The following is a 22,432-nucleotide window of genomic DNA, read 5'->3' as shown; positions in this document are numbered from 1 at the left end:
CTGTACGAACTCGTACGAATTTATTGGCATTGTATTGGATGCAGGCAGAGCACCGCCTCTCACACCGATGACGAGTCTAATTTCAAAATTGGTCAAACGGGACAAATTAGTGTACTAAGTCCGAATCTATATTCCTAGTCCGTAATGTCTCCGTAAGTGCCGGTGAATTAATAGTCTCCAGCTGCCCGAATGAAGTCATAAGTTGATATCCTCTTTTGAGGCTTGTAGCTTGTTTTTAGCTGGGCCACATTCGCATTCATCATCAAGAATCTATAGCATGATCTTTCTTTTCCAACATACCTCATATAATGTACCCATAGTACGCGTAGCCTTAATAGTATTTATTCGACCTCTTACCGCATTTTTATATTTCTTTGACAGCTTTGCCTTGCTGTCGTCATCCCTGTAAAAATTAATTCTACTTGTTCAAAGAGCCTTATTATTACCTTTCCTGTTTCCTCTCACTTAGACACTTCCAGGTTATACATACATACATACATAGAGTTTCAATTTCACAACGAAACCAGAATTCAACCATGCGGTATCTATCGTATTGGGTAAGTAAATAGTTTCATAACTTAACTCAATTAGAATCGTAGACGAATTCGTATAACTAACATTGTCGCAAAGGTATTTCCCATCATATCCGGCCTTATGTGGCTGTCGACACTTCTAGGTCTCTTATTACACTGGATCGTAGACACGCATCGAGAGATATACGCGTCTATGGGAAACGGTCAAACGATAGCGTACATATCAGATGTCGGCGCCTCAAACCTCAAACCTTTATTTGTTACCGGCTGTATCATAACTACCATATTTCTTGACTTGTCTTTTGGAGCCGACCGTTGGTTACGACATCGCGGTCGACTGGTACCTAACACCTCTACCGGAGAGAAAGTCTTAAGCGGGTTGACCATCTTCTTCGCTTTCATCGGAACAATAGGCCTGACCTTTCTATCTGGCTTCGATACCTTGCGATACCCACGATTGCACGATATCTTCCTGTTGCTTTTCATCGCAGGGTATCTATTATCAGCCATTTTCATATGTTGGGAGTATCAGCGTCTTGGCAAAAGTGAGTTCTCTTTGTCTTCAACTAAGCTGCTTAAGCTACGTACCCACGTACTAACCAAACTCACCCTCGCAGAGAACCGCCAACATCGCGTACTCCGAATATCATTCTGGGTCAAGCTCACCTTCGTGGTGGTCGAGCTAATCCTTGCGATTGGCTTTATAGCGACGAATTTTAAGGGCCTATACGATAATGCCGCGATCCTCGAGTGGGTCATCGCATTCGTCTTCTCCTTCTACGTGTTCTCCTTCTGCATCGACCTATGGCCCGCCATTGCCACGCGCAACAATCGCTTCTCCACCAATAGCGCACGTCAGATGGAGGAGACCTATTATGCAACACATCCCAGTGTTCTGCCCGACGTCGCCAGAGACACCCAGGACAGCCAGCGAACATTAACCGATGGCCCTCGAGGTCATCACGGGAACGGTGGGCACCAAAAGACGAGGACAGAGCAGAGAGATTTCTAGATTTTCGGTAATAACTTGGGGACTATTACGTATGGATCGGGTGTAAATACCCTGGGGATGACTTAATGATGGTCAGGGATGCACCAAATGGTTTTTGAATGATACCAATAAGGAAAGCAAGCGTCAATGCTTCGCTACCTATCTATATAAAGGACCGGTTGGAAGGTCGACATAACGACCACTGTGACACGGCGTTCGGCTACACTACTTAGGATCCATAGATTCTAGAATCCTCTAATTTATTTTTTATTCAGTTGTAGTAGTTTTAGAGATGAAAGTATTCTTACGAATTTAATGAATCTTGATGTTGTCGAGCTACTCTCGACTTTACGTTGTGTTAAGCTAGCTCCCTAGTGACTATCTAGGTAAGTCAACTAAAAAAAGTCAAACCTAAGAGGTAGATTCCGGCCGTTAAAACAAATAAATGTATAAGGATAAGCTGATTTCAAATGCAACAACTTCAAGCTTTCAACTCAATGAAAATGAAAGGGGGTATTGTGCTAGAACATCAAATCGGAGTCCCCCTAATCTCAGACCACCGCCAATATGAACGCCAGGCCAAGGTCCAGACTGATATCAACCTAGATAAAAACCAAGCCCAAACCCAACGAACCTATCCTAAACCTCTTCCTTGCGGTTATTGTTCTTTCCAACCTGCCTACCTACACAATAGCTAATTAACGCCCCAGAAAGATATCGGAAATTCCGAAAAATAAATGAATATCTCCCCAACACTGTAAAGGGCACTACCCTACCTCAAGTCATACCCAAACGTATTGTAATATAATGGCACCAAACGCCATCCTTGCGAAAGAAAAAAGCCTCACACCATCTCCATAAACTTCGAGTTCCTATTAGGACTATGGTTCGTACTCGACGAAGAGTCCTGAATAGGTCGAGGGGGCGTCAACGCAATTCTGGGCACCTCCCTTGCCTCGTCACGAAAACATTCATTCTCGCTTGAACTACTACTCATCCCGTCATGCTGGATGGAATAATTTGTTGTGGCCCGTCTCTGGCGTGGCTCCCGTTCTTTACCGGCCATCGCCACGGCGCGTTCGCTAGCGCTGCGGTTATCCATACTCACTGAGCGGCCCACACCGGTGAGGGCTACGCCACCGATAAAGCCCCTCGCAGTTGACTTGTCCTTAGACTTGTCCTCGTCCGATGATTTTCTTCCTCTAGAGAACCGATTCTTGAGCCAGGATTTCACCCCGCCTCTTGACAACTTTTCAGCAGGTGAGGTAGACTCTCTATCAATTGCTTCATCTTCAGAACCTTCAATCGGGGCCTCGTCGACTTCTGGAGCAGGCACTGCGACCGGCTGTCCTGCAGTATTCAGTGTAACCGTCCCCATTTCAACTTCAGGTTCCTCCGGACTTCCGTGTCGATCAGCTGCAGATTTTTGCTTCTCGAGTCTAGCTAGCCGCTTGTGTTCTGCCTTAGCAGCCCGTTCTTCTTCTTTCTTAGCTTTGGCTTCCTGCTTCTGCTCAGCTTTAGCCGCTTTGTCCTCTTCCTTCCTTGCCTTAGCTTCTTGCTTCTCCTCTGCCTTCTTCTCTTTCTGTTCTTGTTTATCTTGCTCTGTAGGGAAAATCTAATATTAGCGAATGCCACAAATGTATTTTGATAAGCAACTGACCCTTAAGCCTCTTACTTATCTCTTGAATCTCTTTTTGCCGAGCTTTCTCGATTTCCTCCTCTTCTTTCTTTTTCTCCATTTCGAGACGCAGCTCTGTTTGCCTTGCATGTTCCTCGTCGACTTTCTCGTTAATCTCATCAAGAACAGGTTTTACCCTAGCCGCAGCAATTGCATCGATGTCCTCTTGCTCCATGAACTTCCCTGCACCAATATCGATTTTCCTGTGCGCTTGACTCATACGTTGCTCACTCTCGGCTTGAGCGGTGGCGTTTGCCTTGATCTCCCATTGTGTCAATGTAGATGGTGGCATCATTCCAGTTTCAGCTGCTATTTTTTCATCTATCCCCTTGAGACGTTCATGGACGTTCCTCTGGGCAGCAGCAAGCAATGCTTCTTGATCGTGCTGCCGTTTTTTATCGTCAACTTCGGAAAGTTTGCTAGAAAATAGAGTCATCTGCTGCCTGATATGCTGCGAACGCCTACGGTCTTCGATAACGTCGCCGTCGCTAGATGATCTCTTTCTTAATTTACCCCTAATCGAGAAGCGTCGGGAAGCTTGCTTAGCCCCGTAGTATTCCTGGAACTCCCTATCTTTGAAATGTTCGTCGTGCATCTTAGCTAGACGCGCTTGAGCTTGCTTGTAGGCAGCATCTTGTAGATTAGTAAGATGTGCGGGTTGCGCATCGTCGCTGACGCTACTAAGGGCATCAACGTGCTCCCGAGAGGTGCTACCATCATGAGCCTTCCTCTCCTCCATAATTTTCTGCTGTTGAGTAAACATCTTCTTGGCCATGGCGAGAGCCGACGCATGAAGGACATCTGCTCTCTTCTGCTCATCAACTTCGGGTTTCACTGGTGGTCGTGATGTGAACATTTGCCTGTTCATATTTGTAAAGGGAACAGACCCAGCATTCTCGCTCACTTCGCTTAGTGTCGGAGATCGCACTGGTCTATGAGCCCGCGTGGCGGCGCTTAGGGCATTTGCAGCAGCATTGGCTTCGTCCGGATACGATTCTTTCGGGACCGGCGATGACTTGGCCCTCTGGCGATTTGCCATGGCGCCCCTTGCAGCAAGTAGTGACCTCCGGTGTTCAAGACTAACTGAGTTCGACGTACTAGCTATGCTTGTATCAGATCTAAAGGCTATGTTTGCCGCATATAGGCCAGAATCGGAAGCGGTTGGCCTTCGAGACATGTTTGATCCCATAACAGACTGCGAAGCCAGTAAAGCAGCCTTTGCACCATGTTGGCTCGGTACAGGCTCCCACGGAGGAGGCAGTTTATAATCTTTGGCCATAACGGCGGCAGCTGAAGCTGGAGCGGACTTATCCGGCCTCCACAGCTCAGGCGACGTATTGGTTGTCCAGCCTAAGGCAGCTGCTGCGCTTGCTGCGGATCCTTTTTCCGAGAGGCCAATAGACGGAAAGCTCGGAAGGTCTTGAGGTTTGGCATACACGAGCTTTCCGGAATGGACTAACAAAGAAAGCCAACTGTTAATTTGTAATAATGTGTAAAATGCGAAGAAAAAGTGCTTATGTTATAAATTATGTGATAATATATAAAATGATAATAATATAAAGATTTCTACATATTGCGACGGGAAGCTTACCTGTCGATTTAGTGTCGTCATCATGTAGCCGTCGTTCCAAACTTCCCTGTGTTTGTGTGTCATTGGCTGGGTCCATGTTAAGTGGCTGGGAACGGTGAGGATTCAGCTTGCGTCGGTACGTGAATGCGCCGTATTTCGAGATCCCTTGTCTTTTAAAAAGATCGGCATAAATGTCACAATCGAGTGGAGACGGAATGTAACGAAAGGTCAAGATCTGGTATTTCGAATGATCGATTGGGTAAGGTACTATGTATGTAAGTTATAGTAGAGTATAATGGAGTATAGTAAGGTGCCAGGTGGGTTGAGGTGAGTTTAAGGTGAGCGGGACGAGGGAGGGACGGGATAGAAATAATTATAGTATTTAAGGATTTTAAGGTGGAATGATGTAGTTATGATAATAGTTATGATGGGCTAACGGATTCTATAAACCACCTAAGCATCGCTAGCTCAATTATACGACGACGATCTGAGATACTAGATAACATTGGAGGATAGCCCGTATTCGATGTAGGTGAGAAGGTAATAGTTCATGTTTAAGAGTCAATTGAGTGGATTGAAAGAACATTGAATAATAATATGGTTTTGGTTTACTGTTTCTTGAAGTAGGCTGGCAGGCTATGTAGGACCTAGATAGGTACATATACATATGTATCTCTTTGTACATATGTAAGGCAGGGATATCACTACCTAGTATGCTTAAGGTAATACGAGTTATCGCTGTGTTGCTTCACCCATTGTTGATTCATTATTGTGTTCATCATCTGAGGCTTTGAAAGGTTGGCCATTACGTCATTGTCCTACAATAGATACATATAGTAAGTTACATGCTTATACCTTGTGAGACCTACTTAACTATATACGGTAAGGATAACTTGAATAGATTGCCATTTGTAGGTAGGTACGGTCGGCAGTCCAGTTTTTAGCCCTCGGATTATCGATAAATTATTATTTAAGAGATTACCCTTAAGAAATTACTACCCGTACACTGCCTACATGTAGGTAGGTAATCGGCTGTCCGGCAGCTTGGGATGATACCATCCTTTCCTCCTACACTATTATCCCTCACTTCATTCGCTCACTCCGACCGGACTCAATCAGCATCGTCCGATTTCAGGAGCCTATATGTATTATGATAGAGAAACTCATGATCATGGCCTTTAGAGCTTTCGAAAGCAGTTATTCCAGCATCGATATCTGTCAATTTCTGTGGCTTGTCATCGATAAGCACGACCTGGATATCGTGTTTTAGACATGGCGGCAATGATCCGCCGTGGTTATTTTTCGGTCGATAAGTAGGGTCGTTTTTCAAGCGCCAGAGCAGCGATTCGTGTAGGACGACGTCGTGTGGGATGTCACGAGTATTACCCTTATTGAGCGGGAACCGGACGTTGAGCCACTCGTTTTTCCTGTGATCAAGCTCCCAGCGAGTGATCAATGGTATCCATTCTATTCGAATTAGCAATGCCGGCACCTGCAGAATGGTGGAAATATTCTTACCCATGAACTTCCAAAGCAACACGCCGATGAAGCCCGTTCCATAGCCGAACCGCAGCGAATCGTGCATGAACCCTTTCAATGCCTGGTCCTTGTTCTTCTGTTTGCTGAACCGTTTCTTGAAACCGTTGACTCCCGTAGACCATTTGACTGCTGCAGGCGGGTCTTTCTCTCCTACCAGCTCAAGCTCTCGTATCATCCACGCTAGTGGGATATCGCTCATCTGGAACGGGTCCTTGGAGACATCTCCGCTGGGTTCTTTAGCCTTTCGGGTCGTCCAGAAGTTCTTGATGCGTTGCCAGATGGTCATATGTTCGTTGTTGTCAAGCGGATGGCCAATGGTAGCGGGCCAGCCGCCGCCGACATCACCGTGGCATCCCGGAAACCAGACTTCCTTTATATCTTCCTCGTCGTGGGGGTTCGAGATGCGGATATCCTGCGCGAGAAGTGCAGCCTTAAACTTAACGCGGCGTTCGTCAACTGCGACAGCGTGCCGAACAAACTGTGCAGTACCTCTTACCGGCACAGGCACCGGCGTCTTACGCTCTAGGATCGCTACCGAGTTCACGCAGTCCCAGATCCCGAGGAAGTACACTTTGATATTGATCTCTTCTACCTTCCCACAGTGGATTCTCCGTTCTTTCCGGCAGAATGTGCTACTGAATGCCGTGATTTCGTCACGGGCCATCTGGTGCTTGTGCTTATGGTGTTTGTGGTGGTGGCTATCGTCCGTATTGTCCGCGTCGTCCCCGGCGTCAATGTCATTCAATAATGGTTCAGTTTCGCCACCGGTTGTGCTAGCCGTCTTGGTTCCCTTCTGGAAATTATCGGTTTCGCCTGCTAGGTAGCGCTGATAAAGCCTATACGCGAAGAGCACCATTTCCTCATTACCTTTGCAGAGAAGTCCCACAGTGTTGATCATGCGTGCTAGGAACTTGGCCGTGAAAGCACCACGACTGTATCACGCTACATGTTAGAATACGCTTTTCTGGAATGCTCTAGAGAAGACGGTGCCTAGAGATGCTCGAACACTATCTAGACAGCTAATGACTATCTACATAGTCTAGCTCGCCCGAGTGCATCGAAACAAATCATGGAAAAAAAGCAAAAAAAAGCAAGGAGCCCTAGAATACTCACCTAAATCCAAACATGTAGATCTTGTCACCCTTTGTATACTGTAAGTGGTAGAAGCGTCACGTTATTAAGGAGGTTACTTACAGGGTCATAGTAACGCATGAGAAACCGATACCCGGCCATAACGTGCACATCGAAAGTCGTACCAATTCCTTGATCGATAGTCTGAGAGATGGAGCTCCGTAGCTCGCCAAACCATGACTTGTTGACCGAAGTGTCGTTGGCATCGTACGTACCAATACCAGCTAATGAATTCATAAGAAGCGAATCATCCGACAATAGAAAAGGTACTCACTTTGGTAATAATGGAATTGGTGAGGATCATTACGATCCAAAGCACTTAAGATCTTGACCACATTAGTGTCTGCGTTCGATCCGGTGAACGAATTTCCGGTGCCGTCGAAACATAAAATGAGTTTCTTAGGCTCCCGGTCTCCGGTTGAGTTCGCATCAGCAGCACCATTCTCCGTGTGCTGAGGACTGGGTTCTATGTCCTCGCCATGGAGGAAACTAGTGCTGGCTGAAGGCATGTTGTCGGCAAAGGTATGGTATATTCTCTGACTGAGAGGAGGCACATTGAATATCCAAAGTCAAAGACTTTCGCAGTTCGGCAAGTAAGCAGGTACCTAGGTAAGAATATATCCATTAAATGCTTCACCACTACATTTATTAAATGTACTACAGATTTTCAAATCCCGGCCACCCTTCCAACGTTGCTTCGAATTTTCTCCATGCTGAGCACGACGGCCAAGCTTCAGCCAATCAATTTTTTTGCTTGTTCCTCGTAATCAATGATGTGTCTGTGAGACACCATCGTCAATCGCCCTCTGATCGGCAACACTATCTAACGGGTATGCTGTACGCCATCCCCGTAGCATTAGAGCAAAAACAATACTATTGTTAAGCTGAGTGTCTCTAGCTATCGCTTCCCCGTCTGATATTTCAGACCGCCACACGTTTTACAGACTCTTCCGATATGTACCTAGGTAAGCATCCAGCCGTTCCGGTATCCCTCATCCGCTCTCGGGGACGGCGAAATTAGCTTCTCGGCGGATCTTCCAGCTGCTATAAAGCAAGCCACTTCCACTCACATGAGCAAGATTTATATGAACGCCCGCATCAATATAACGTTGTGTAACGCAAAGAATGCGTTTGACCGCTGCCCATAGCTGCTTTAGTAGTCTGGGGTAAACGGAACCAGCCAATCATCGGCAATATGATGACTACATATTGGTTTTCAGCAGCTCTTAGACGCCACCTGCAGTAATTAAATTTCATTTATTCTTACCGACTGGAGCCTCCTCCTCCCTTCTCCGTACCGGTGTAGATCTGGCCATGCGGTCGCCGGTCTTAATGAAGACGTCGTGAACACTAATACGATTTATCCAATTGGCTGTTATATGATTTCTTAGCCCTCGTTAAGGCATGTTCTATTCTGTTTCGGCACATGAGGTTTCAGTGGCGTCTTTCAATATGTGAATCAAGAGCTGGAACATAGTAGAACGCTGCAGCCACCGACGTCCTTCCTGCGGAGGATCGAGAGGAAGGGAGAAGATGGCATGCTGTGCTGTCGGATAGGATACGAGAGACGAGTGCTAGTCGACCCCCCGCACTCACCTGTCGATATGGCGAGCAGAGCCGGGCATATATAGCGATGGTCATAATTTTTTTCGTATTATTGTGTACTTACCTAGGTAGTTTTGTCTTCTTCATATGGACGAGACTGAATTATAGAATAAATCATGTCTAGTTTTGAAACGAAGTATCAGGCCGGTGAGAAGTATGGGGATGACGACAAGGATACTAATATCTTTGCTGATCCATTGAAGCTTGCAAACGACATCTTGAAGGATTGCAGTGGCATTCGGAAAGAGGCGTCTCCAAAGCAGATCGCTAGCCTTCTCCAGGAGTTAGTGTCAAAGGGACCTCTTGATGACAAAAAGGGGTAAGCGAAAGCATTGTTTCAGACGAAGCAGCCCTAACGAGGAAACAGAAACACCGAGCTGTTAATCGGCATCCTTACCTCTCTTCCCTCCGACTCAGACATCAGAACCCAGCTCACCAACAAGCTCATCGACACCCTTTGGGATAATCTTCAACATCCACCTCTAAGCTACCTCGGCGGCGATGTCAAGTATGAGGTTGTCAACCCGCAAGAGTCACAGAAACCCGACCCCAAGACTTATGACTCTATTGAGTTTAAGGTGCCAGACAGCGATGTCACCCTGCGCGAACATGTCCCCCAAGCACCCGATGGCCTTCACCACTACCGGACGCCTGATGGAAGCTATAACAATCCAATCCAACCAAACCTAGGAAGGGCCGGTGCCCCTTATGCTAAGACAGTTAGGAACACCAAACGTCTTCACGGTGTCAAGCCTGATCCGGGTCTGCTATTCGACCTATTGATGGCTCGCGATGATCAGCATTTCATAGAGAACCCAGCTGGCATCTCAGCCATGTTCTTCTACCATGCGTCCATAATCATCCACGACATTTTCCGTACGAATCGCACAGACCCTAACAGGTCCGACACGTCGTCGTATCTTGACCTAGCCCCGTTATATGGCTCGTCCCTCAAGGATCAATTGGAGATCCGTACCATGAAAGGGGGTAAGCTAAAGCCCGACACCTTCCATGAGAAACGTCTACTCGGGCAGCCCGCGGGAGTCAACGTCATGCTAGTCCTCTACAGCCGCTACCATAACTACGTCTGCGATATCTTGCTGCAGATCAATGAGAATGGTCGGTTCACACTTGAATGTGATGGAAAGGATGGAGCTACTCCAGAGGAGAAGGCCCGAGCTGTTGCTCGACAAGACCACGATCTCTTCAACGTAGCTCGTTTAGTCGTCGGCGGGTTGTACGTCAACATATCCCTACACGACTACCTCCGCGCTATCACAAACACACATCACTCTAGCAGCGACTGGACCTTAGACCCTCGTGTCGAAATCAAAGCATTCGACGGCGAAGGCGCTCCACGTGGCGTCGGTAACCAAGTCAGCGCAGAGTTCAACTTGCTGTACAGGTTCCATTCGTGCATCTCTAAGAAAGACGAGCGCTGGATGAACGACTTCTTTTATAGCCTCTTCGACAAAGGAGAAGTAAAGGACCTATCGACCGTTAGTTTAGAAGATTTCGGCCTAGCCTTGCTCAGATTTGAGCAGAGGATTGATAAGGATCCTAGTAAGCGCACGTTTGACGGTCTGAAGCGCCAGGATGACGGCACGTTCAAGAACGAGGATCTTGTACGCATTCTTAAGGAGGGGATGGAGGACCCTGCCGGCGTGTTCGGTGCCCGTACTATCCCGAAGGCGCTTAAGATCATCGAGGTTTTGGGTATCAACCAGGCCCGTAAGTGGCAGGTTGCATCGTTGAACGAGTTCCGGGATTTCTTTGGACTTAAGAGATACGAAAAGTTCACCGACATCAACTCGGAACCAGAGATCGCCAAAATCCTTGAGAAACTGTACACTGACCCCGACATGGTAGAGCTCTACCCGGGTCTGATGATCGAAGATGCCAAACCAATCCGGAACGCAGGATGTGGAATCTCACCCACCTACTCAGTTGGCCGAGCCGTTCTGTCTGACGCTGTCACACTCGTGCGATCAGATAGGTTCAATACTCTCGATTACACAGTTTCAAACCTGACAAGCTGGGGTTACAACGAGGTACAGTCCGACAACAAGACCCTAGGCGGGTCGATGCTGTACAAGCTCATTCAACGCGGTGTTCCCGGCTGGTTCCCCTTTAATTCGGTAGCCGTGATGCAGCCAATGTACACCAAGAAGGCAAACGAGAATATCGCCAAAGAGCTTGGGACCATAGACCAGTACACTCTCGATGACCCGGCGGCCCCAAGAAAGACCGTCGTGATCATGACTAGTGAGGCCATCAAACAGGCGCTCGGTCAACCCAAGCAATATGTAGTACCCTGGCTTCAACCCTTAAACATCTTATTCCCAGGCAAGAAAGATTTTGGCTGGTACATGTTAGCAGGTGATGAGCAGCGTAACTTTGACGATCGCACCGTCGCGCTGAATGCGATCAAGAAGATCCCGAACCTGCAAACCGCAATCAAGGAGTTCGTGCAGCGCGTCGGCTTTCAGCTAATCGAGAAGGAGAGATTCGAGCTTAAGGAAGGGTTGGATCAAATCGATCTGATCCGCGACGTTGCTATCCCGTTGAACACGCAACTTCTCGCCGACCTGTTCTATTTCGATCTACGCACGGATGAGAACCCGAGTGGAACGCTCGGAGTCGCCGAATTGTACGGGCAGCTTCTCGACATTCGTACATGGGGCGTGAACAATACTGATCCGGCGCAATCCTGGAACCGCCGCCGTCGCGCGCAGGAGGGAGCTAAGGCGGTCATTGAGTCGACACGCAAGCTGGTTGATGAGGTAGCCCATAGTCACGGCACCCTATTCAGCCTAGGCTCTAATGTAGTCAATGACTTCTCCCGGAAGCGTAGTCTCAAGGAGGGCTCGCTACGCTCTTGCGGCTACAAGTTCGTCCATGAGCTGCTAGAACAAGGTTACTCGGCCGAGAAAGTCACCGACTCCTTGTGGCTCAATGCCTTCGGCGGCATCGGCGTCCCAGTTACTGCGGTGAGTACCAGCGACAAAGCGAAAATGAACTGTCATGCTAATCTTTTCCTAGTACTACGAAGTCATGGAGTTCTTCCTCCGCAAGGAGAATGAGCATATCTGGAGTGAGGTCCAGACACTCGCTAAGAACAACGACGACGCGGGTATCTATGCCTACGTAGTCGAGGCTCAGCGTCTCACCAGCACGCAGCGCAACATGAGAGTCGCAACGCAGCCGGCTACGCTCGAAGGAAAGACGATCGAGCCAGGCAATCTCGTGGTTATGTTGCTCGTAAGTTTCCAATGCACTAGCACTGTCTTTTTTTTACTTGTATTATGAAATATGAGATAGGAGAAAAGTTACTGATCATACCAAAGGGCGAGGCCGGACGTAACCCAGCGGAGGTCCCCAACGCCCACGACTTTGACCCGCACCGTCAAACAGATTCGGTCACATCTTTCAGCTACGGCCAGCACGAATGCCTTGCTAAGGAGATAGCACGATCCTTCATCACCGGAATGGTGAAGCTTGCGGCCGATCTCAAGGAACTGCGTCCCGCACCGGGCGAGATGGGTAAGGTGAAGACGATCAAGGTGGGCACCGAGACAACCTACCTCAACGACAGTTGGTCCTACCTCTGCTTCGAAGCTAGTAGTAAGTTCGCCCTTATAAAAAGTAGTATATTATAATTCCAGTAGTCCTAACGTTTCGACAGCCTGGAAACTTCATTTCAACGGCCGAGGACTGGGTAATTACCAGGGCCAGGAGCAGCCGAGCACGACTCCGGGTTTGCTCCAGTATTACCACACGATCCAGAAGCGCAAGGCTGATTTATTGAAATCTTCTTGAACCTCTGGTCTTGGCTGAGCATGGAATAGGTTTATAGTTGAGGGAACTGAGTTCGTTTAAGTACGCGTCGAGGTAATTTGGAAACTATCCCTTCATTTAACTCAGGGGAGGTAAAACCAAAATAAATCAAAATCTCATGGACTTATTCATGCCATTATCTCGATCTTCCTCAACGTGACACTTGCATGAATGATAGGAGCCATCCTATATCATGAGGTTCCGATTCTTGTTTAGGTATATCTATGGAGTTGTAGATGACAGAGTAGTGGAAATATTCCGTTTTAGCGACCAAACCAGGGTTATGCAGTGGGCAGGTCACCTGACTCTGCCACTCTCGTAAGCCGAGGCATCTGCGGTACTTCTTTCCGTATACAAATTACCATATAAATGCATGTATTATCGATGCGTAGCCACGCTCAGTAAGATGCTGCTCTATAAAAAATGATTGAGAATGCACTCGTCAGATGAGCAATTTATTAATATTCACCTAAGTGCCGATATAATAAAATGTCAGTCGTATTCGACAACATCCTTAACTTCCGGGACGTCGGGAAGACGGTCAACGATCATCTCGGTCGAAAGTGAGATAAAACTTATACCCATCCCAACCTCCTTATTAGATCGTAAGATCTGGGTTGGATAGAATTAAACGATCGGTTTAGGTTAGTTCGAGAAGGCGTACTGTACCGATCCGCACGACCAGGTGAGAGCAACGACTCCTTACAATTCATTTGATCTTATAAGGATTTTAGCAAGCTCACACTTAATTCATAGACGAGGCGTCCCCTGAGGACCGCAAGAGGCTCAGAGATGAGTTTGGCATCAAGACGGTCGTGGATCTCCGGACCAAGTAAGCAATGCCACAGGCGTATTACCGCCTGTTGGGAAGGTACAATACATAGGTGTATAGCTAATACCCCAACAGGACCGAGCATGCAAGGCAAGCCGAGAAACGCCAAGCCTCTCAGACCAATCTATCAGAACCAAACGCCACATCGGAGTCCGCCCAGATCCCCGGTGTGCGATACCAGCAGATCAAGATAACAGGCCGGCGATTCGAAAAGTTCCTCGTGAGCCAGTTATCGTGGTGGAACTACTTGTAAGTCCTTCTGCACATGAAACCCCGGGGGCTTGGTTTTATACCAAGTACCTAACTAACATATCCCATAGTAAATTAATATTCCTCTTCCTCTTCCGCTACCGAATGCAAGCCATCAGTCTCATAAGCCGGGAAATACTCCTTCCACGGGGCCTCGTCGGACTCGGACTCGTCACCATCGACCAGTCTGGCGTCGAGATCGCCGATGTAAGTTGTCTTTCCCCTACACACAAATGCCCATCTCTCACACACCATAGACCCTCCGGATCATCATCGCCCCCTCCAGCACGCCCCTCCTGGTACACTGCACTCAGGGTAAAGACCGGACAGGCGTAATAATCGCGCTAGTCCTCATGGTCCTCTCTGTGCCCGCCTCCGCGATAGACCATGACTACATGCTCACCCGCGCGGGTCTTTCATCCGAGCGGGAGTCACGACTTGAGGAGATCAGGGAGATTGGGTTGACTGCTGAATGGGGGGACGTATCTCCGGAATTCGTGGAGAGAGTGGCTGAGCATATAGATGTTAAGTATGGCGGTATCGGGGGGTACCTGGATAGCGTAGGATTTGATGCTTCCGAGAGACAGCGGCTTGTTGAGGTACTGGGTGCGTAGTCCTGTAAGAGGGGGAACGATGGTGCCGTAACATTGGTAACCACCTTCTTATCATATGCTAAGTGGGATAGCGAAATGCTAGATCACATATCGGACGGGGGTAATGCGTTAGACGAGATATTCTTTATTTCTTTCGAAAGTGGCCTTGGATCCAGCAGCGGTACATCTTAATCCGCCGCGCTCTATTTACCACCATCCTTCTATCGACGCCGAGCTGTTCTATATCAAACAAAGCCTCTTCTGCTACTAGTTTCGTCTTTGATTCTTCAGAGGCGGTCACCTCTTCACTCTCCGCTCCTTCTCTATTAACTGTCGGTGCGCCGGACCATATTTGTTCGAGCTCTTCTTTCTCGAAGAAGTAAACTCGCGTGCCGTCTCCCCTAATATAGAAGTTCTCATCCAGGTATCGTCCTTTCTTGAATCGGACCTGTGCTAGATCACCTCTGCCGTAATCGCGGAAGCAAACCTCGCCGCCTGGCTTGAGTACCCGATGAACGTTCCGAACGGCTTGTTCCCATTGCTTCGGGGACAGGGCTGAGAATATGAAGATCATGAAGACAACGTCTACGCTGCCCTCTCCGAGACCAGGAGGGAGCTCCTCACTAGCGGCATCCCATACGTCGGCTTGCATGAAGTCGGTATTATACTCTTCGTGACTACGCATTACCTCAACGGCCTTCTTGGAGAAGTCACAAGCATGCACTTTCAGCTTGGGGTTCTTGTTGTTGGCTAAGATGGGGAATGCAGTGTTGCCGGCACCAGCACCTATTTCCAGGATTGTGGCCGGACCGGCATCTTCAGCTGTAACCTTGGCAAGGATGGGAAACTCATGTTGTAACCACTTGCGATTCTTGAAGAAGTTAGCAGTGTTATTCTTATAAAAGAGATTCCACCACTTTGCAGGGTCCGAGTTGAATCTATCTGCAATCGAGCTTGTTAGCAGCGGCCTCAACTTAAGATTGTATGATCGAAGTTGGGTAGGTACGGTGAGTCAGATGGGAGCGAAAGAATTTATGTAAATTGGTCATCATAGAAATTCAGATGAACTATGCATTTTGGGGTATCATCACAACACTAAGAAAGTAATGGAAAGAGAATATCGACTCACTTTTATCGAAGTCGGAGACTGGCGACTCCCGCTGCATAGCATACTGCTGTTCTGCGTATTCCTTATAGTCGTCGTCAGTCTCCACATGATCCCAGGCATTGAACTCGAAGATATCATCGCCTTCCTGAAGGACGCGCTGTCCGAATTGAAAGGGATCGTATCTCCTTGTGTTAGCCTTAGGATCATGGCTCCGGTGCGGAGGTAATTCGGTTGTGGCAGCCTCTTTCTCTTGCACAGTCAAAGCCGAAACCTCAGTCGACAATTCATCAACTGGAGCAGCTGCATGATCAACTGTCGCGGAAGCCATTGCGAAGGATCGTAATGGGGGTGCTTGTCGGATATAGCCTTTCACAAGCCTACACTTTTTCCACTGGAGGTGCCTCCTCCCTAGCATGCTAGGAACTGGGTGTAAATCCTAGAGCTCATGGGAGAAGTGGACGAGGAAGATGAGAAAGTTTGGAGGGGAATGAAAAAAAAAAATAGGAAAATTTAAGGCGGAGCTTAGGGTGTGGCTTATCTGATAACGACAAGTCTTGAGTCCTTATCGATAATCTAATCGGGGCGACCTTTTTGTCACTGACCTATTAAATCCAGACGTCACTGTCGCATATTTCTTTGAACAGCATTTACACGCATGTTGCCGTTCATTACCACACTAAATTTCCCCATTGTGTTTCAAGCCTTAGAGAAATAGAAGTTTCAATCGGTTAGAATGGAACTATCATAGACTTTATAGACTCTACCAACCTCACGACCTCGCTTCCTCCTACCACCCGACCCGGAATCTCAACCTCCACCCTCCCGATGTCGACAACACGCACCCTAACACCAACCCGCCGACTCCTCTCCACGCCACGGCCGCAGCCCCAATCCAAGCACCAACACCCACGACGAACATTCCTAACCCTCCCCTCCCCCCCACCACAAACCCTAACCGCCGCCCGGCGTCTCCCATACCCATACCTCCATCTCTACGACCTAATCGCCGACATAGACTCCTACGTCACCTTCCTCCCCTACTGCCAAACCTCGCGCGTAACCCACTGGACCACCCCCTCCTCCTCCTCCCCCTCAGCCACCCGTCGCTGGCCCACCCGCGCCGACCTAACCGCCGGCTGGGGCGGATTCCAAGAGACATACACAAGCCGAGTCTTCTGCATCCCGTCCCTAGGAATAGTCGAAGCAATAAGCGGGGACGCGCGGACGCTGATCCCCATATCCACATTACGGGAGCACGGGCTCAGCGACACGGGTCCAGGGACCAGGGGCGTTAGCGACGGCGGGGTATTCAAGAGCTTGGTAACGCGGTGGACGGTATCGCCCGCAGGAGGGGAGGAGGCAAGCGGATGGAGCGACGTGCGGCTGAGCATCAAGTACCAGTTCGCGAACCCGGTATACATGGCCGTGAGCTCGGCCGTGGCGGACAAGGTGGCGCCGGTGATGGTGGAGGCGTTTGTCGAGCGGGCGAGGCGGATCTTAGGGGAGCCGGGGAAGGGGGAGGGGGAGGAGAAGAAGAAGGATGTGGGAGCTTTGCGGTGATGGTCGATGCTGTTAATGCCGATACGATATAATGATGTACTATAGATTCACAGACCATCTCACGAATGGACAAGAGCTACTACGCCATAAACCTACGATACATTGTACACATATTTTAGACATAGAAGCCTTGGATCACAGTTGATCTCACCATATATTAAAAAGAGCACATTAAGTTTCAATTCTCAATTCAATTCAGTACCTAGCCTATAATAACTCCTAATTTCGATATGTAATAAATCAGTCCGATGTATCTTTGTCTCGCCCAATCTTTCTCAATCACGACGCCTTCCGAGAATATGGTTAGTTAGGTCTCAAGCAGATGCTCGCCATTTTGAAGAAATGCCCCATATACTTGTCCTCACTTCTCGTACATTTCGTCATTCTCGGCGTAAAAAGACATCATCATCCTATGTCAAAAAATAGTATATTCGTAAATGCAAAATCCGGTAGGAATCAAAAATTATACAGGTCTACCGTATCGAAGTGGTGAAAGTTGGCCTTGGATTATTACTTTGCCCATAATAGGTGCTCGAAGGAAAAGCCTGCGCAAATGCCGCTTTAAAAGAGAATATCATCTCGAGCCGGGGTATAATGCAGAATCAGTTATCGAAGGCCAGCGCGTAAAACTCCTCGAAAACGAAATAGGAGAAATTGGACTGAGATGAGGGCTGGTGTTCCGACAAGAAAGGCACTGAGTAGAATTAAGAGAAAAAGAATCGCCTCGGTATTTCGAATACCATCTCAGGGAACGAAACTTTATCGTCTGGGCCTACTATCGTAAACCGACCAGTTAGTTTAAGTAACGCAATATGCAAGAGACGCTGTTACTGACCTCTTAGTTTTAGAGGATTTTCCAGCACCTCCTCCTATCCAACCGAGCACTCCGGTCGACTTTGCCTTCGGCTTCTTGTTGCCGGGATGCTTGTTGACCCCTATGACTTGTACACCAGGAGGTATACCTTGTGGTTGGGGATGCGCCATACCTGGTCTAGGCATGCCGCCACCCATACCCATGCCGCCCATGCCCATACCGGGGGTGTGACCCGCAGGAGGAGGGGGTGGTCCTCCGGCCGGACGATGGCCCGCCATCGGGATTCCCCGCGGTTGCATCCGGCCAGCCATATGGGCTGCCGGTCCGGCTTGAGGGCGTGGCATCCCCGGGGGCATAGGACGGTCCATCGGCCACATATGCATTGTGACAGCCCAATCCGGCTCAATCACCTTATCCCACACTTGGGGGAGAACGATCTCGCCATTTGGTCCAATGAGATCATAGTGCCCGGCTTGTACATGGGGACCGATGACATCGACGTGGATAAACGCTTGCTTGATGAGTTCTTCCATGCCCTAGATGAGATACATTAGCCTGTGGTACTTGGGTAGGGAAATAAATTGGCTACTTACCTGCCAGGTTTGGCATAGATGATAGGGGAAACTGAATTTCCTCCCGACGGCATCTTTGAATCGGATAGGTGCCTTGTCTTTACCAAGACTCTTCTTTTGCGCCTCCTCGGCCTTTTGCTTGGCTTCTTCTATTAGTCTTTTCTTAAGTGCCTCCTCTTCCTTCTTCCTGGCGTCCTCGGCAGCTTTGGCTTCCTCCTCCTTTTTCTTCTCATCCTCGAGCTTTTTACGGGCATCGAGCTCGGCCTTAATTTTCGCGTCTTCTTCTATTCGCTTTTGCCTTGCCACCTCTTCTGCAACCTTCCTTAGGGCCTCAGCCTTAGCGGCCTCTTCAGCCTCGACCTTCTTGCGAGCTTCGAACTCAGCTTTCTCCTTAGCTTCTTTCTCAAACTTCGCTCGCTGTGCTGCCGCTTCAGCTGCCTCTTTCGCGGCCTTTTCCTTCTTTTCCTCCGCTTGTCTGATGGCGGCTTCTACTCTGGCTTGAGCAGCAGCTTCCGCGCGAGCTAAAGACTCTGCTTCTCTTTTCGCCCTCTCTGCCTCGGCTTTCCTTTCGGCTTCTAGCTTGTCTCGCGCTTTCCGCTCGGCTAGTTCAACCGCTTCCTGCTCTCTTTTCTTTCTCTCGGCCTCGGCCCTCCTCTCTTGCTCTATAGCTTCTCGTGCTGCTATCTCTGCAGCCTTCTTTGCCTCCTCGATCTCCTTTTTCGCTTTCTCTAGGGCAATTTTCCTTTCTTCGGCTCGGGCATCCTCTTCCCTCTTCATTTGATCCATTCTAAGTTGGAATGCCAATTCGGCATCTTTTCTAATTTTAGCCTCAAGCTCTTGTTGCTTAGCTTCCGCCTCTTTCTTCTTTTGCTCGGCTTCAATCTCTGCTAATTTCTTTTTCATAGCCTCCTTTTCGGGGTCTTCCTTTGGTGGAGGCTCTGGGGCGGGGGTTCGTGGTTGACCAATATCAGTTGGTGGAGGCGGAGGAGGAGTCCATTGATACTGTGCCATACCATGAGGTAGAGGATATGGTGGACCACCGAAGTAATTTTGTCCACCACCACCGCCGCCGAAGGGCATCATCTCGTTACCTGGCGGGGGCCACCTGGGGTCATTGTGGAAATAGTTACCCCCGCTTCCATTCATGGGCGCGGGGGCGAACGGGTTTTGATAGTTGGCGTTGGGGCCATATGGCACAACCTGTCCATTGCCACCGTACGGGTGACCATAACCCCCTACGTGGCTCTGTTGGTACCCACCACGACCACCAGGGGCACCCGGAGCACCACCGTAATACGGGCCGCCCGGATAACCCCCCCGGGCGTAAATGTCGTACTCTGATGAATCCAGGGTAGATGTGTTCGGCGGTTGCCGAGGGTCGTAATTAGAAGGTGGTCTATGTGCGACGCTCCTGTGCTGTTGAGAGGCAGAACGTGCAGGGGCGCGAGCCTCCTGGTGGTGACGTCTTGCGGCGGGATGAGTTGAAGCTGAGTCCTCTGGGTCTATGTCGTCCTCCTCGTAATCGTCTTCGTCGTCCTCCTCGGAGCTGTACTCGTCCGACCAGTCGTCTTCCTGATCGTGCGACCCACCACTAGGTCTTTCGTCCTCTTCGTCGGTGTAGCTATCTTGGACCGAGATAGGGCCGGTGTGGCTGCGATGGCGTATGCTTGGATACGGGGTTTGCGACTGCCTTCGACTACTTAAAGAAAGGTCAATTGGCGAACAGGCAGGTATATCATGGAATTATCGCCACTCACGACATTGGTGATAATTTGTTGTCTAAACACCCTCTGCTCTCCACGACCTGTCTTAGAAAGTCGGAGCAAAGGGAGGTCGGCAGCTAGTCGATTTACCAACCTCGAGTTTCGTTGATAGATTGAGTTACAGTTCAGTTTCCTGAACTCGGCGTTACTTTGCGTAATTGTCGTCGTATTCGTTGTTGGTGTTATTGTTGTCGCGGGCGTATAAACACCAAGCTTCGAATAACAGGGAGTAAGTAGTATGAAGGAACCAACGTGTCTCTGATAATTGGCAATTGTTGTTAGTAAACTAGCGTAGCTCTATGTGTACGTGTAGTAGTGCCAAGTAAGTAGTGAAATGTGAGAATGTAGTAGTAAATAGTAATCGCAAGGTGTTGTTAATATCTGCAAGTAGATTTCGTGTTCGTGAGAGTGTGCTGTGATGAGTGTGGCGGTGATGCGATTGTGCGGTTGTGCAGTTGTGCGATTGTGCGGAACAATTCAAAAAGAAAGATTTGAGAAATTTAGAAGTGATTTTGTAGAAGTAGAAATATCTCCCATGAACAATTAGGCAGTAGATAATTCGTCTAGGGGGGGTCCGTTGCCCGATCTTCCAATGAGACTGAATCAGTTGGGCGCAAAGGGGTCGAATTGGGTTCTATCCGGTAACGAAACCTTCCAATCTGTGCGGAATTTCAAGTGTGTAGAAAGTGGATGCTCTCTCTGCTGGGTGCGAATTGAAGCGGGGTGAATCGAAACTCGATTTAGGTACGTAGATGTATGCGATAAACCGGTACCCTTTTTTTTTCTCTTTCCAAAACACATACAATGTAACCAATGGAAGGTACGAGACAAGACTTACCCTTTCTTAGTACTCCGAAACAGGAAAACGGTGTGGGTTCCGTCGCCGTTGTCGTCGTTATTAGTATTGTTGTTGTTATTGTTGATGTTGTTGTAGCAGTAGTACCTCCTAGTAGCAGTGGTATGTCACCGCAAATATTTATGCGAAAAGAAATGTCGTTTTCGCCTCAAAGGGCTAAAACGAGAATCCACGGTGTGCACTGTCAAATCACACAGCGCATACCCGACCAAGCACGTCCGACCACAATCTTCTTATTTATTGTGTGTCAGAAGAGACCGAAGGATCAAGAAACAGGGAAGGAGGTCGGGATCTTATAATAGTGCCACTATAACCTAATAAAGCCTACGATCCCGTCGTCAGCGAGGGGGGAACAAAGTACGCAGCCGTAAATGACGGGGGTACGAGTGACACAGCCCAGGAGAGGAGGGGGGCGTTTCCAAAAGCCAAAGGGGGCTAAGCTGCTCTGGCTGTCTGGCTGTCTGGCTGCTATGGCTGCTAAACTAATACATAACACACTACCTGTACCTACACCTACACACACATAAGGATAACACATCCATCCTACATAGTAGAACACACATACATGCCTAGGTAGGTATATTACAGCACATACACGTACCCGTACTACGGAGCACATGTAAGTAGGCACCAGCTCTAGAACCTTCATCATAAGATGTGATGTAGATCCCACCTCCGAACGGGGGCTGAGGAGTAGTGATGGTGATAATGGTGGTGGTAGTAGCAGTAGCAGTAGTAGTGGCAGCAGTAGTAGCAGCATCAAGCAGCACTAGCTTGGCTTTAGAAAGGATTGTGTTTGATAACATGACATAACATGACTACCGAGAAATAAATGCAACTTCAAGTCCCCAACTGAACAATACAAAAAGAGATATCAACGTACATTGATCGATACACCAGAAATATAATGTACTCTTTGCTCAGGTCAGGTGTGTTTCTCTCTATTCTTCCCTTGCAAGGGATCGTGTACGGTATAGTATATAGGTAGTAAGAGTATAAAGAAGAGTAGTACCTAGTAAAGAGGTAGGTACCTAGAGAAGAAAACACCAAGGAATACAGATGAGATAGTGAAATAAAACCAAAATAATAGTGACGATATCTTAAACTTGTTAAACGTCCTTGGAAACCCGATTTTGGGACAGGCAGAACTCAAGTAAGTCCGGATGCTTTTTATTGTTATGTATGAAGCCCGTAGTGAAGT

At 48.4% G+C, this 22,432-nt stretch overlaps 8 protein-coding genes across 8 annotated transcripts; 4 read left to right on the top strand and 4 right to left on the bottom strand.

Moving 5' to 3' along the window:
• The first annotated feature begins 143 nt into the window (after positions 1-143).
• On the top strand, positions 144-1,808 carry GGS22DRAFT_163268 (Frag1/DRAM/Sfk1 family-domain-containing protein). The gene is made up of 3 exons (XM_047961331.1): positions 144-557; positions 631-1,078; positions 1,151-1,808. Exons 1-3 carry the CDS (start codon positions 537-539, stop codon positions 1,543-1,545), a joined length of 864 nt encoding a protein of 287 aa, XP_047819096.1. The 5' UTR covers positions 144-536; the 3' UTR covers positions 1,546-1,808.
• A 487-nt stretch (positions 1,809-2,295) lies between these two features.
• On the bottom strand, positions 2,296-5,056 carry GGS22DRAFT_141425 (uncharacterized protein). Its single transcript, XM_047958738.1, has 3 exons — positions 4,794-5,056; positions 3,185-4,657; positions 2,296-3,126 (listed from the first exon to the last, which is right to left on the bottom strand). The coding sequence occupies exons 1-3, from the start codon at positions 4,867-4,869 to the stop codon at positions 2,369-2,371; spliced, it is 2,307 nt and encodes a 768-aa protein (XP_047819095.1). The 5' UTR covers positions 4,870-5,056; the 3' UTR covers positions 2,296-2,368.
• A 702-nt stretch (positions 5,057-5,758) lies between these two features.
• On the bottom strand, positions 5,759-8,095 carry GGS22DRAFT_141072 (uncharacterized protein). The gene is made up of 5 exons (XM_047958735.1): positions 7,717-8,095; positions 7,506-7,666; positions 7,425-7,453; positions 6,291-7,243; positions 5,759-6,239 (listed from the first exon to the last, which is right to left on the bottom strand). Exons 1-5 carry the CDS (start codon positions 7,949-7,951, stop codon positions 5,884-5,886), a joined length of 1,734 nt encoding a protein of 577 aa, XP_047819094.1. The 5' UTR covers positions 7,952-8,095; the 3' UTR covers positions 5,759-5,883.
• Positions 8,096-9,163: 1,068 nt separating this feature from the next.
• Positions 9,164-13,267, top strand: GGS22DRAFT_200209 (heme peroxidase; the record flags this gene model as incomplete). The annotated part of the gene is made up of 5 exons (XM_047966407.1): positions 9,164-9,366; positions 9,415-12,037; positions 12,090-12,308; positions 12,395-12,671; positions 12,733-13,267. 5 exons carry the CDS (start codon positions 9,164-9,166, stop codon positions 12,864-12,866), a joined length of 3,456 nt encoding a protein of 1,151 aa, XP_047819093.1. The 3' UTR covers positions 12,867-13,267.
• A 1-nt stretch (position 13,268) lies between these two features.
• GGS22DRAFT_141173 (tyrosine/serine protein phosphatase) lies at positions 13,269-14,641 on the top strand. The gene is made up of 6 exons (XM_047958736.1): positions 13,269-13,447; positions 13,529-13,569; positions 13,641-13,716; positions 13,792-13,965; positions 14,037-14,172; positions 14,223-14,641. Exons 1-6 carry the CDS (start codon positions 13,374-13,376, stop codon positions 14,577-14,579), a joined length of 858 nt encoding a protein of 285 aa, XP_047819092.1. The 5' UTR covers positions 13,269-13,373; the 3' UTR covers positions 14,580-14,641.
• Positions 14,642-14,703: 62 nt separating this feature from the next.
• GGS22DRAFT_188547 (methyltransferase) lies at positions 14,704-15,994 on the bottom strand (the record flags this gene model as incomplete). Its single annotated transcript, XM_047964734.1, has 2 exons — positions 14,704-15,500; positions 15,688-15,994. The coding sequence occupies 2 exons, from the start codon at positions 15,992-15,994 to the stop codon at positions 14,704-14,706; spliced, it is 1,104 nt and encodes a 367-aa protein (XP_047819091.1).
• A 292-nt stretch (positions 15,995-16,286) lies between these two features.
• On the top strand, positions 16,287-17,384 carry GGS22DRAFT_141022 (uncharacterized protein). Its single transcript, XM_047958734.1, has one exon. The coding sequence runs from the start codon at positions 16,492-16,494 to the stop codon at positions 17,224-17,226; it is 735 nt and encodes a 244-aa protein (XP_047819090.1). The 5' UTR covers positions 16,287-16,491; the 3' UTR covers positions 17,227-17,384.
• Positions 17,385-17,397: 13 nt separating this feature from the next.
• Positions 17,398-21,056, bottom strand: GGS22DRAFT_163212 (uncharacterized protein). Its single transcript, XM_047961330.1, has 4 exons — positions 20,370-21,056; positions 18,634-20,311; positions 18,062-18,576; positions 17,398-17,998 (listed from the first exon to the last, which is right to left on the bottom strand). The coding sequence occupies exons 1-4, from the start codon at positions 20,372-20,374 to the stop codon at positions 17,986-17,988; spliced, it is 2,211 nt and encodes a 736-aa protein (XP_047819089.1). The 5' UTR covers positions 20,375-21,056; the 3' UTR covers positions 17,398-17,985.
• Between the last annotated feature and the right edge of the window lie 1,376 nt (positions 21,057-22,432).

The sequence above is a fragment of the Annulohypoxylon maeteangense genome (genome assembly GCF_022496945.1).
Source record: "Annulohypoxylon maeteangense strain CBS 123835 unplaced genomic scaffold GGS22scaffold_8, whole genome shotgun sequence".
Lineage (NCBI taxonomy): Eukaryota > Fungi > Ascomycota > Sordariomycetes > Xylariales > Hypoxylaceae > Annulohypoxylon > Annulohypoxylon maeteangense.
This window is presented reverse-complemented; position numbering and strand designations above follow the sequence as displayed.

Excerpts from the sequence above, each read along its gene's own strand:
- GGS22DRAFT_141173 (XM_047958736.1), top strand. The coding sequence starts at position 13,374 with ATGTCAGTCGTATTCGACAACATCCTTAACTTCCGGGACGTCGGGAAG. Across the intron at positions 13,570-13,640 it reads GTACCGATCCGCACGACCAG|ACGAGGCGTCCCCTGAGGAC; the intron begins GTGAGAGCAACG and ends CTTAATTCATAG. Across the intron at positions 14,173-14,222 it reads CTGGCGTCGAGATCGCCGAT|ACCCTCCGGATCATCATCGC; the intron begins GTAAGTTGTCTT and ends CACACACCATAG.
- GGS22DRAFT_141022 (XM_047958734.1), top strand. The coding sequence starts at position 16,492 with ATGTCGACAACACGCACCCTAACACCAACCCGCCGACTCCTCTCCACG.
- GGS22DRAFT_141425 (XM_047958738.1), bottom strand. The coding sequence starts at position 4,869 with ATGGACCCAGCCAATGACACACAAACACAGGGAAGTTTGGAACGACGG. Across the intron at positions 4,658-4,793 it reads TGACGACACTAAATCGACAG|TCCATTCCGGAAAGCTCGTG; the intron begins GTAAGCTTCCCG and ends TTTCTTTGTTAG. Across the intron at positions 3,127-3,184 it reads GATAAGTAAGAGGCTTAAGG|AGCAAGATAAACAAGAACAG; the intron begins GTCAGTTGCTTA and ends TTTTCCCTACAG.
- GGS22DRAFT_141072 (XM_047958735.1), bottom strand. The coding sequence starts at position 7,951 with ATGCCTTCAGCCAGCACTAGTTTCCTCCATGGCGAGGACATAGAACCC. Across the intron at positions 7,454-7,505 it reads TCATGCGTTACTATGACCCT|GGTGACAAGATCTACATGTT; the intron begins GTAAGTAACCTC and ends CAGTATACAAAG. Across the intron at positions 7,244-7,424 it reads ATCTACATGTTTGGATTTAG|TCGTGGTGCTTTCACGGCCA; the intron begins GTGAGTATTCTA and ends AGCGTGATACAG.
- GGS22DRAFT_163268 (XM_047961331.1), top strand. The coding sequence starts at position 537 with ATGCGGTATCTATCGTATTGG. Across the intron at positions 558-630 it reads TGCGGTATCTATCGTATTGG|GTATTTCCCATCATATCCGG; the intron begins GTAAGTAAATAG and ends ATTGTCGCAAAG. Across the intron at positions 1,079-1,150 it reads GTATCAGCGTCTTGGCAAAA|AGAACCGCCAACATCGCGTA; the intron begins GTGAGTTCTCTT and ends TCACCCTCGCAG.
- GGS22DRAFT_163212 (XM_047961330.1), bottom strand. Across the intron at positions 18,577-18,633 it reads ATCTATGCCAAACCTGGCAG|GGCATGGAAGAACTCATCAA; the intron begins GTAAGTAGCCAA and ends TATCTCATCTAG.